Source organism: Priapulus caudatus, unplaced genomic scaffold (genome assembly GCF_000485595.1).
Source record: "Priapulus caudatus unplaced genomic scaffold, Priapulus_caudatus-5.0.1 Scaffold276, whole genome shotgun sequence".
Lineage (NCBI taxonomy): Eukaryota > Metazoa > Priapulida > Priapulimorpha > Priapulimorphida > Priapulidae > Priapulus > Priapulus caudatus.
Genome location: NW_014577337.1, coordinates 140,532 through 153,558, shown reverse-complemented (window position 1 = coordinate 153,558; position 13,027 = coordinate 140,532). Strand labels below are relative to the sequence as shown.

Sequence of the window (13,027 nt, the reverse complement as noted above, 5' to 3'; positions counted from 1 at the left end):
CTTGTTTTAAAGGAATGCCACGCTTGCCACGACTCTCGCGTCTCGCGTTACAGTGTGAGAATTTGTCTTGTTATGCAGAATAAATTACTGATTAGTTATTGAGTTACCTATCTCTAAATGTGTCATTTCAGGTAGTATTACGTAGGTCATCTAGTCTTCTATAGCTCCAGACATACGGTAACCATGGAAAGTGCGGAGGAAAGTTCTCCCAAAAAGAGAAGGCAAACATCACTTAATAACTACTTCAGGTATAGGTCTACAGAGTATCCTAACGCTGACTAATGTGGATTTTCTTGTCTTGTCTTTTGTTACTTTAATGACAATTTTTTGGGTACTTTGTAGCTTTGCATCATCTTCTGGTGGCGGGGATAAGCCGCGAGCAACTAGCCATGATACTAGACCTACATGTAGTCAGACACAGCACTCAGACATTCCTGGTGACCGGACTTCTCCCACTATTTCTGGTTGTGCTAACAGTTCTGGTGCTGGCATCCTTCCTGCCACGAGTATTCCCCCTCAAGACAATCCCTTAGTATCCCACAGTGGCCCTACCCAGACTAGCCACACTAAGCCTATAGACACTGAGGTACCATATCAATGGGATATTGGGTTGCTGGTGACTGGGCAGGGGTCAGTGCCTCTGGATTTCATCAGTGACAGTGATCGCTATCACTACTTGACGCACACCTACCAAGGAAAAGAGTTTGCAACATACCAAGTTACAAAGAGGGGCAGGAAAATCCCGCTCACCTTCCAAGAGTCATGGCTCAAAGACTTTAAGTGGCTGACATACTCCCAATCACAAGGTGGAGGGTACTGCAAGTACTGTGTCTTGTTCAAAGCCAAGTTAGTCAAAGGAGTGCTTGGTACCCTGGTGAAGACCCAATTTACACATTTCAGCAAGGCCAGAGGCAAAGATGGCTGTCTCACAAATCATGACAAATTTGACTACCACCATCATGCAATGGTAATGGGAAAGTCATTTATTGCCACTTAAACCAACCCTGAAGCCAGAATTGACACCATTATTGAAAGAAAGGGCCAGGAAATCTCTGAACAGAACAGGCACATCCTGTCCGTCATTGCGGATACAGTCAAGCTGTGTGGCATGCAGGGGCTCCCTTTACGTGGTCACATAGATGACAACACAGCAGAGCCACTCACGAACCAAGGAGTCTTCAAGGCAATTCTAGACCACACCGCCAAATCTGATCCAATCCTTCGTGAACATTTAGAACGTGGAATGAAGAACCAACAGTACACATCAAAGACTATACAGAACCAGATCATTAGCATCACAGAGAACTGCCTGCGTGAGAAGATCTTGGCACCTGTGAAAGATGATACTGATCTACTAAAACATGTGAAATATTTCAGTGTTATGGCTGATGAGGTGACTGATCCACATGGAAATCAACGTACTGTCACTGTGCGTGAGGTTTGTGGATCTTACTGGCAAGGAGCCCCACATTAGGGAAGCCTTCGTGGACTTTGTTCATCTGCAGAGGGCAACTGGACAGAGTATTGCCAAAGCCATCTTAAGCCTCCTCAACAAGCATGGTCTAGATATCCAAAATATGCGTGGACAGTCATACGATAGTGCCTCTGCAATGGCTGGTAGTGCAAGAGGAGCTCAAGCACTCATCAAGGAGAAGAACCCACTGGCATTATACACACATTGTCGCTCTCACGTACTGAGCTTGGCCATTGGCAGAGCATGCCAAGTGCAAGATATCCGCAACACGATCGAAGTGATCAATGAGATCTACTTATTCTTCCATCTGTCACCCAAACGACAACGCTTCCTTGAAGCTGTCCTTGGAACATATGCACCAAAAAGCCGAGTTCATAAACTCAAAGGACTCTGCAAGACAAGATGGACAGAAAAGCATGACTGCCTTGAAACCTTCCGTGCTCTGTACGAGTACAACTTCATATCCATGCATTTTGTGGTGCAACCAGGGGAGTACGCAAAGATTGAGTCATTATGGGATTGGGATGCTGAAACTCGTACGAAGGCTCAGGGTTTCATGACGTCCCTCAGGAATGGCCGCAACATTGTAGCCCTAGTCATCCTTGTCAATGGCCTTGATACTGTGAAGGGTCTTAGCAGCAAACTCCAGAAGAGAGATGCAGAGGTTGTTGCCGCCTATAGCCTTATCGACACAGCTATGGAGGAGGTGAGGAGACAAAGAGCAGACTTTGATTCAGTCTGGAGAAACTCGTTCAAAGAGGCCGAGACTATGGCTACTGATGTTGGGGGAGAGATGGCTGTCCCTAGAAGAGCCAAACCTCAGATACACCGTGTAAATACTCCAGCTGACACAGCCAGGTATAGATCTACATTGTTATTATTATCAAAATTTATAATAACACTTTAAGATGACTGCTGTTTCAACCTCCTTGTGACGTGCCTTGAACAGAGAAGGCATTTTGATAATAATATACATTGTCTCAAGCCTTGGTTGTTATTTTCCAGTGAGTACTACAAGAGAACAGCAGGGATTCCATTCATGGACAGCTTTCTCCAAGAGCTGAACACTAGATTCTCAGCTGACAACCGAGCTGTGAAGTCTATCATGTCCCTCGTCCCTATGTTGATGGTAGGGCTAGCTGATGTCGAGTCATTGGCAGAGGAACTGCTCTTCTGGGAGAGGGATCTACCTTCCCCTCATCATCTCATGCCCTAAAGGTACCATATTGACACTTCTCCTTTGTGGTAACACACAACTTCTTTAAATCTTCAACTTACATTCAAATCTTTTTATCCTGCACTGCAGTCAATGCCATTGTTCTTTCAGAGAGAACTGGTGCGCTGGAAGAGTTGCTGCATGATGCAGCAAGGCAACCTTCCTGACAACCTGATTGACACCCTGCGTGTTTTTGCGCAGCGCGCGGCATACCACGCGGTCTGACACGCAGCGCGAGAGCAAGCAAGAGAGAGAGAGAGAGAGAGAGACCGTGGGGAGTGGGAGAAAGAGAGAGAGAGAGAGAGAGAGAGAGAGAGAGGGTTCGAAGACAATCAGTCGCACAGCGTCGTTGGGCACGTTTTAACGAATACGCGTACGGCGATCGGAGATTCCAGCACCCCCCTCCCCCCGCGCGCACGTGGCCGGGCACGGTCTAAATGCTATCTCCAACTCGGCCGGTGTTACCGGTCACACATGTTTTTACGTCTTTTTGGGGACCACGCGGTCGCACTTTTGACACGCAGCGAGGAGAGAGAGAGAGAGAGAGAGAGAGAGAGAGAGAGACCGTGGAGAGTGGGAGAAAGAGAGCGAGAGAGAGAGAGACCGTGGAGAGTGGGAGAAAGAAAGAGAGAGAGGGAGAGAGAGCGAGAGAGAGAGAGAGAGAGAGAGAGGGTTAGAAGACAATGTCTAGACAATGAGTCGCACAGCCTCGTTGGGCTAGAATACGTATGCATAATGATGCTCCCAGCAAGCCGTCGTTGGCTATTACACATGGTTTTTACGAATACGGCGGAGCGAGAGATTGCAGGCCCCCTCCTCCCCCCGCGCTGCCTGTGGCGACCAGAATACGTGGAGAATACGCTAGCTGCTATAAATATATAGTTATGTGTCAGTGTGCAGTAGTTAGCATGCGGCGGCCAGCGTGTGACAGTGTGTTGCAGATGAGCCGGTGTAGGTGTGATGAAAACTTCATTTGTGACAACATTTCTTGTGACAACATGTGACTTCATTTGTGAACAACTTTCATCTTGTGATGAACGCGATGTTACGCTGCCCGCTATACGGATTCGCGCGCAGGAGGGCTAGTCGTCCCTGCTGCAGCGCGGCCCTGGAGCAGCAAAGCAGCAGCAGCAGGAAATGCCCTCTTCCCAAGGCCGCAGTAGCCAAGCCGGTGTACGTCTGACGAAAAGTGCACGATGTTACGCTGCCCGCTATACGGATTCGTGCGCCTGCCCTCTTTTGGCGCGCGAATTCGTATAGCGGGCAGCGCGAGATGCTACATACCACACCCCGCGGTCGCCTGCGCCAAGTCCCGCGGAAGTGCGCGGCTTAACCGCTCTCGGCGGTCGGGGAACAACGCATCTTTTGCGCAACGCCATCTTGTACCCGGTCTCTCTGGTTGTTCACCCTATAGCTATTGTACAGCAGCTTCTATCTTCCACTCTCTCTCTCTAATTTTCCCCCGCTTTCTCTGTTTCGCTGTCTCTCTCCCTCTCTCTTTCTCTCTGTCTCTCTCCCCATTTCTCTCTGTCTCTCGCCCTCTCTCTCTGTCTCTCTTAACCTCTCGCTCTCCCTCTCTCCCCCTCTCTCTTATAACCCTGCCAGTAAGTTTACATACAATAGTATTCGTCCCCCTCATCGCTGTTATCGCGGCAGATAAACGTAAAGGAACCCCGTTATAATACAAAGTTGTGGATTGAGTAACGGCCTCGCTTCTAGCAGTAGCGTTACAGCAGAGAGCATTGTAGCCTACAGGCACACAGAATAACGCACTCCTGCATCTAACTCGAGAACTATAGCCCTTCGCTCTGTGGCAGAGTGAAGGGCTATAGATCTAGAGCTATCTTGCATCACTTTACATCTACACTTGGGAGAGGTAAGCTGTCAGTCTGTGCTGCACTCTGTAGATAGTAGATACGATTCACACATACACACTTACACACGCATACACGGAAACGTACATATATCACCATTACCCGGTATACCTACATGGCCCGGGAGATATTTTAGCGAGTGGCCGTGTAGAGGGAGGGATACTGGAAGGCATTTAGAAGTATGGCCCGCCCGATCACTCTAACCCCGAAAACAACTGTGATTATAGAGATGGGTGAAGCTGCATGTTACAACACCAACACGCACGCACGCACGCACGGACGAACGCACGCACGCACGCCGGGACTTGTTGCAAGACAATGGGGCATAGAAGCGCAAGAATTCCCTCTCTCTCTCTTTTCCTATCCCCCCCTCTCTCTCGCCATCGTCTCCCTCAAAATGCTAGCCGTGACTTTGAATGCCGCATCAAGGTCAACGTCGTCACGCCGTATTCTGACCCGTCGCGAGAGAAGTATGGTACAAGCATAGGCATCTAAACTACGAACCGCTTGAGAGAACCTCTGATCATGATGCGGGTCTACCTTCACGCGACCGAACACGCGGACCTCCTCGCGTGTTCCACGGAAAAAAACACACACACACACACGAAGTATTCGGATTTCTTATATAGGAGAAATCAAACGTACGACGTACACTCGGTTACAATGTGGCGCGCGCGGGGGGGCGGTAACAAAAGCTAAATAAATAATCTCTCTCCGACTTTCTCTCCGTCTCTGACAAATTTACAAATTATGTACAAAAATAGCTACAAAGTTGCTTCAGCAAATGCTGCCGTGAGTCACCACTAGAGGGCGCACGATACCGCTGTGTATCGACACTAGAGGGCGCACGATGCCGCTGTGTATCAACACTAGAGGGTGCACAATGCTGCTGTGTATTAACACTAGGGGACCAACAATGCTGCCGTGTATCAACACTAGGAGGCGCACACAAACTGACGTCGCATCTGCAAGGCAAGGTTCCCTGTTCTTCGCGACCGAGTTGTCACAGCACGCTTTCACAAATTTAGTTTTTTATTATTGCAGATCTTCGGCGACACTCGGCTGCGCTACCTACGTGCAGCACTCTTACAGTGACTCTTACAGTGACAAACACGAGCCAGATATCAGCTGTTGTGTTCGCGCGACCCCACGAACAAATCCGACGTGTGATACACAACAACAAAATTACACAAGTTTTTAGCAGCAACATCTGTAACAGTACGAGTAGCAGCAGCAATTTGTGAAAAAAATTTGTACGATCAAACCTATTGTAGCAGATTCGCTTTTGGTATCGTGCGTTTCATTTTTGTCTCACGAGAGATGGCGCTAGCGGGGAATCTCCCGCAATGAGCAATTTGTGGGTACCCTCCGCGAGGACGGTTCCAAGAAGTGAAAACAATAAAAAAAACGGCGCGAAGGAGATACGCCGGAGAGTTATGGCGGGCAGTTGTGTTTTTGGAATACGTTCGATGTTAACCGTGCGCGTGCGGTAGCTAGTATGGTCAACAGGTGCTGGAGTGGTCAAGTGAGGTAGGGTCGAGTGGGGCTGCCCGTTGGTCGAGTCGGAGTGATGGGTACGTTGCGGTTGCGGCGAGATTGAGATATGTCAGACTGACATTGTGATAGTGTATTGTTGATGCAGATGGCTGTAGGCCTACACTAAGAGTGTAGTAATTATACGTAGCTGTATGTGTAGGTAGTGTATATGTACGTTGTAGCACATCTTTTGTACACCAGGGATCGCCACCGCGAGGACGACGCCTCGTTAGACAGTCTACGGTATAGGCGAAGTGATCTGCTGATGCAGATGGCTGTAGGCCTACACTAAGAGTGTAGTAATTATACGTAAGCTGTATTGTGTAGGTAGTGTATATGTACGTGTACACATTTTGTACACCAGGGGTCGCCACCGCGAGGACGACGCTCGTTAGACAGTCTACGGTATAGCGAAGTGATCTGTTATCGAACGTATTTTGTGATGTATAGGCACTGGTGTTTAAATCGCCTGTAGTAATTGTTAGTTTGCATGTTACGGTGGCGTGATGGTCTTACGCGTCGAATCGCGCGCGATGATGACTCGAGTCTGGCTCGGAGCGAACGTGCTGTAACAGTTGCTGTGTAATTGGTTAATGTGTTAACTTCTTGTTTAGTACGCATTACCGAATAATACTTATTAACTTTCTAGCATTCTCACTTCTCACTTCGTGACCGGCACCCCCCCCCCTCCGTATCTCACTGGACGACCGGAACCCCCCCTTTCTCGGCGCTCGGGTGTTTGGCTGCCTCTGCCTCGTCGCGATCCTTGTGATCGAACTCGTAAAGGACGGGGAGTAACGGCCCTGTCAGGGTGCGCGGCGACAACGGCAACCGGACGTATACCACGGCCAATGGTAGTAGTCGAGTCGGTTAGTTAGGCGATCAGAGAGAGAGCGAAATCCGTTACACTATCATAATATACTCGCGTCTGCGCGACGACGATGACGTCATCGTCACTATGGTTACGCTCACACGAAAACCGCAAACGATGCAAGCAGCGACATTAGAGATGCGGATTAGACGCTGGAATGTTTGTCCCTGGTGTACGTGCGTGTGTGCGTTCGTCCGTGCGTGCGTGCATGTGTATGCGCTTGTACGATAACAGATATGCGTGTAACACGCACATACACATACACATACACACAGATGCACGCACGCAGACCACATGCACGCGCGCACACGTATAAATGCACGCGCGAACGCACGCACACCATATGCATGCGCGCACACATGCATAGATGCGCGCACACACACCCACACACACAAACAGAAGTACGCATGCACGCACACCATATGCATGCGCGCACACACAGAGACGCACGCACGCGCACCAATTGCAAGCACGCACGCACGCACGCACGCGAACAATATTCGTGAGTGATAGATATTGCAGTCAGCTGGTGTGTATCTTGTCACACACGTATCTTGTCACAGCTACCGAGAGAGTAAGTAATGGAACTGGTCCAACACCAGGTTGTTGGCGCAAAAGCTCATCCTCCAACTCATGTACAGCCCTTTTGACCACCGGGTTTTTATTAACATGGCGGGCCATCTGTGCAGGAGCAGCTCAACGTGTTACCAGGTCAGCAGGGTTGTCCTCAGACGGCACCCAGTACCACTCACTTGGCAAAGACAGTGACTGGATTTCACCAACCCGATTGGCGAAGAATGTAGCGAAACCATATGACTCTTTCTGCACAGCACCCAGAACTGTTCTGGAATCGATTAGATGAAATATCCTCTTGAACTTGACTCGGCAGTGCTGCTCAATAAACTTCCTTAGGCGGACGCCTTTTACAGCTCCATTGATTTCCGACTTAACAATGTCCCCCTTTTGGTTGAGTGGACAGAGCTTGGCTTTTGATTCAATGATTCGGACCGTGTAGCTACTACCTTCCTGCCATCTTGCATATGCCACACTTCCGAAAAGAGTCCACCACTAGGCTACCACTATGACTATTGTTGCTTTTGCGCATACCCGCTGTACCACTAACATACATTAAAAGTCATGAGGGGAATAGAATTCGTCTTCAAAGTTTTCTCTGCGGTGTAAAAAATAACTTTAATGTGCTTTACTCTGGCATGCCTATGTTTATCCATTATCCTTTGTCCGAAGAGAATTAATTCAGTAACCACTATCAACACCAGGTGCGTGCCAAGCGAATTAATTCATTGACTGAGGGAATGACAGGCGTACAGACTTTTAATGTAGTTGTCCAATCCATTGGGCAAATGCTTCCGATGGCACATGTTTGTAATACACGGTATAGCTATGCACACAACAACTCACGCGTTATCGACCAAGCTACGAGAAATATTGCAATATAATGGCTGCACTATTTCTCACATATTATATGTTCAATATTAGTAATAATTTATTGTTGACAAAAGACTGACATCAGGAACCTGTCAATAATGAACACTGGCCACGAGCGGCGCGGTAGCGGGATAATGGATAGCCAGGGCTGACAACGCATCACCTGTACAGTTGAGAATGTTGGCTCATCAGGTAAATCACTCTCATCCGAGCAACATGTCTCTACGTTACCTGCTCGTCTACACTCTACTGGCGCCAGCGTGTTCGTTGATCAACGCCAACTCATCGTCTTCTCCAGCCTGTCTAATCCCCTCTGCTAGTAACAACTCCAAGATGAAGCTGCGACAGGAAGTGACAAACCTTCAGCCTTCACGCGGTATCGATCAACTGAATGGTGCGCACATAAAAGTTGGATTCCACAAATCATTTTCATCGGACGACTCAGTGGCTATGTTTTCGAAAACATTGCTAGCGGATTTGAGTAAGTATCACAATTTCACGTACACCATTCGCCCTGGACACACGATCCAAGGAGAATTGTCAGCGATAAGAGATGGATTATTAGACCTGGAAATTGGTTTTTTTACTTATACGCACCAACGTGCGAGCATGGTGCGATTCCTAATACCACTCCTGACTGAGAACTATGTTATCGTTATCAAAAGACCAAGGCAGAAGACCGAAATATTAAATATTCTCGATCCATTTGACACCTACATTTGGGTTTGTCTGCTTGCATATTTACTTGTGGCAACATTAATAACGGCAGCTATGGAAAGATGGTCACACAAGGACAGTGGACTAGAGGGAAATACGGAATCTACACAAGGTATAGTCTACTATGTGGTCTACATGTTTGGTTCCTTCCTGCAGCAGGGCGGAGTCAGCTTGCCTCGAACTATTTCTACCCGAATACTACTGTCTATGTGGTGGCTTTTCGTTCTTAATGTTTGCGCTTTGTACGGTGGACATCTATTCAGTTCTCTTACTGTTAAGCCGGCGATACAGTATCCGTTTGAGACACTACATGAATTTGCACTTCATCCTTCTATCACACCAACCTCCGTTGAAGGGTGGGCGATTTTTAATCAGATGCAGCAACAACCTTCAGAGTCTGACCTGGGAACGTTGTGGCAAAAAATCTCCGCGGATGAGCGGGCTGTAGTGAGCAGTACAGATACTGCACTGGAACTCGTTCTCACAGGAGAATATGCGTTTATCAGCGATGAAATAGGCACGGATGCTATTTTTCGCGCACAATATGCGGCAACAGGAACTTGCAGCCTAGCTGTAGCTCCTATAAAGATACGGGCAAGTTACTTGTCGTGGTTCGTGCAACATGGCAGCAAATACGAGCAAGGCTTGAATATAGGTCTTCAGCGGTATAAAGAAAGTGGTCTCTTCACACATCACTATAAGATGCAGCTACCTGTACCACCCGATTGCTCGCAGGTAGGAGGAATGACAGTACACGCGCGCAATCTTCACTTACACACCATGTCAGGAATCCTACTCGTGCTACTGATAGGATTAATACCATCGCTGCTCTGTCTTCTACTGGAGGTCATTGTGAAGAGGAACAAGAGAAACGCAAGGCGTCATCGAAAGCACGCGTGGCGTAAGCTATACAAATTTTAATCTATTCCCTGTTGTTATTTGGCGGTTGATGTAGCAAGCTATGTCTATAATGTAATTTATTGCTGTTATTGGGTACGATGTGCTACTCAGGAATTGTTCATCGTTTAGCAGGACGCTTTTTCTTATTTGTGCAGTATTGTGATGTTAGAATTCATCTAAATTTATTGTGAATATAAAAACTAGATACGTATTTTAAACGTAAGATCGTTCTCGTGAGGTTGGCGCATAGAAAAGAATTAATCATATATAGTAGATATTAGGAGTAGTATGCCGAATATTGGTTATTTTGGAAATCCCAATTTAAGACCTAGAGAATCATAATTAATCTTACTATCGATTCGTATGTTTGTATTAATGTATGTTTGTTTGCTATAAGAAATACATCAGGCGTAAACAACTGGTATCATGTGTCACTGACGAGTTAGAAAGTCAGGGCTGACTTTCCTAGCAAGTATGCTATGAAAAAAAGGTTACAACGTCTTTACAGAAATGTAGAGATATGACGAGCGCGTATTGTCCGGTAATGCACATATTTTGCGAATGATAGCTAAAGAGGTTAACTAATATGTTACAACAATATACTCCTAATCAAGTATATTAATTATTATGATACGCACATGCGCGCGAGAACGGAGCAATCGAATCGCTCTTTGTCTTAAACGTGAAATTACGGCTCCACATAGGCTAATGACTCCCCGAGACGTTGTCTACAATAGGCTATCCGTACGTCGTCACTAGCAAAATATCAGAATTATGATATTCTTTACTTACATGTTTTATTCAATTGTCCTAAGATTCTTTATGTAATGGGAAACCTTTCTCTGTTACACACGTTTCAATAAATTTTAAATGCTTATATACAGCAGATACATTCATTTTCTAAATATATCCGGCTACATAACTACTTAATTAAACGTAAGAAATATAAAACTATGTACTTCCATTACTCCACCACCGCCGCCACCACCACCACCACCTACACCACCACCACAACACACCAGGTGCGTGCCAAGCGAATAAATTCATTGACTGCGGGAATGACAGGCGTACAGACTTTTGATGTAGTTGTCCAATCTATTTGGCAAATGCTTCCGATGGCACATGTTTGTAATACACGGTATAGCAACGCACACAACAACTCACGAGTTCTCAACCAAGATACGACAAAAATATTGCAATATAATGGATGCACTACTTCTCACATATTGTTGTTTATTGTCGACAAAAGACTGACATGGAACCTGGCAATAACCAGCCTGTTCTGCTTGCATCTATGACAAATACGACATACGCATATACGCTCTCCTATGACACTATTTGTCATAGGAAGATTCTTCTTATGACAAATATTGTTGTATGTGTTGTGCGCATCATAGAAGTTTAGGAGCGCTATTATGAACGCAAGCAGTGAATTTGAGCTGCAAATCGGAACGAAGTTGACTCGCCAATATTTGTCATAGGGAGAATCTTCCTATGACAAATAGTGTCATAGGAGAGCGTATATACGTATGTCGTATTTGTCATAGATGCAAGCAGAACATGGTGCAATAATGAACACTGGCCACGAGCGGCGCTGTAGCGGGATAATGGATAGCCAGGGCTGACAACGTATCACCTGTACAGGTGAGAATGTTGGCTCATCAGGTAAATTACTCTAATCCGAGCAACATGTCTCTACGTTACCTGCTCGTCTACACTCTACTGGCGTCAGCATGTTCGCTGATCAACACCAACCCATCGTCTTCTCCAGCCTGTCTAATCCCCTCTGCTAGTAACAACTCCAAGATAAAGCTGCGACAGGAAGTGACAAACCTTCAGCCTTCACGCGGTATCGATCAACTGAATGGTGCGCACATAAAAGTTGAATCCTATGGTTCATATTCGTTAGATGACTCAGCGGCTATGTTTTCGAAAATATTGGTAGCGGATTTTAGTAGGCATTTTAATTTCACGTACACCATTCACCCCGGACACACGATCCAAGGAGAATTATCAGCGATAAGAGATGGATTACTAGACCTGGAAATTGGCATGTTCACCAAAACACACCAACGTGCGAGCATGGTGCGATTTCTAACGCCACTCCTCTCTATGTTCTCACATAGAGTTCATGCTCCTTAAACACCATAACGTAATAACTTAATAAAATTCTGACCGGTATAAAGGGAAGGTAGGGCAGCGCCATGCGTTCGTGATGTAATTTATAACACGAGACGCGAGAGTCCTGGCCAGTGGCAAACAACATTAAAACAAGAGAACAAATGTCATACGCCATTTGCAAATGTTTTGTTTTATGATCGGTAGATAATTAATGTTTTTGACGTGATTTTAAAGAAAGACACACACTTTACTCATTATTATAAAATATAATATCACTATCATTGTAATTCGTAGTGTAAATGTGTTATTTTTATCTTTGGTCTGGGCTCTCGTAATGTTAAGAGGATATTTTCGAAGATTTTTCGTTCTCAGGGGCGGATTCAGACCGTATTTGCCGTATTGGGAAATACGGTCTAGATTTCAAAGTGCCCTTCGAAATTTTGCGCTAAAAAATACAGAAAACAATTTGATGGAATTTGGCTATATTCTTTATTTGTTTTCTTTTTCTTCTGATTCATTGACAGGACTTGAAGTAAATCAAGATTTTACATGGTAACAAAACTAGCTTTGATATCTGAAAAAGAAGGGAAGTGCTTGAATCATTCTGCATTAATTGCTGGTATGCAAAACGCAGGTAAAATGAAGCAGAAATAAAATTCCATATGGTTTTTAGCTATTGCTGCTTGACTAAATGTGTGCTGAAATGGTGCTAATTTTTGTGCCCAGGGACCCTTGAAATTTTGAAATTTTCTGGGGGAGGCTCCCCAGACCTCCTGCCATGTGCTTCCGCGCCTGACGGCGCCCACTGTGGGGTGGTGTGCCCTTTTTGGGGGATGGGCCCTTAAAATCTGGAAAAATACTGTCTAGCTTCA

General features: G+C 46.1%; 1 protein-coding gene across 1 annotated transcript; it reads left to right on the top strand.

Annotated features, from left to right (window-relative positions):
- Window positions 1-8,633: 8,633 nt before the first annotated feature.
- LOC106808422 (glutamate receptor ionotropic, delta-1-like) lies at window positions 8,634-10,055 on the top strand. The gene has a single exon (XM_014811141.1). The coding sequence runs from the start codon at window positions 8,634-8,636 to the stop codon at window positions 10,053-10,055; it is 1,422 nt and encodes a 473-aa protein (XP_014666627.1).
- Window positions 10,056-13,027: the final 2,972 nt, after the last annotated feature.

What these genes read in the sequence shown, in the direction of transcription:
- LOC106808422 (XM_014811141.1), top strand. Translation starts at nt 8,634, where the DNA reads ATGTCTCTACGTTACCTGCTCGTCTACACTCTACTGGCGCCAGCGTGT.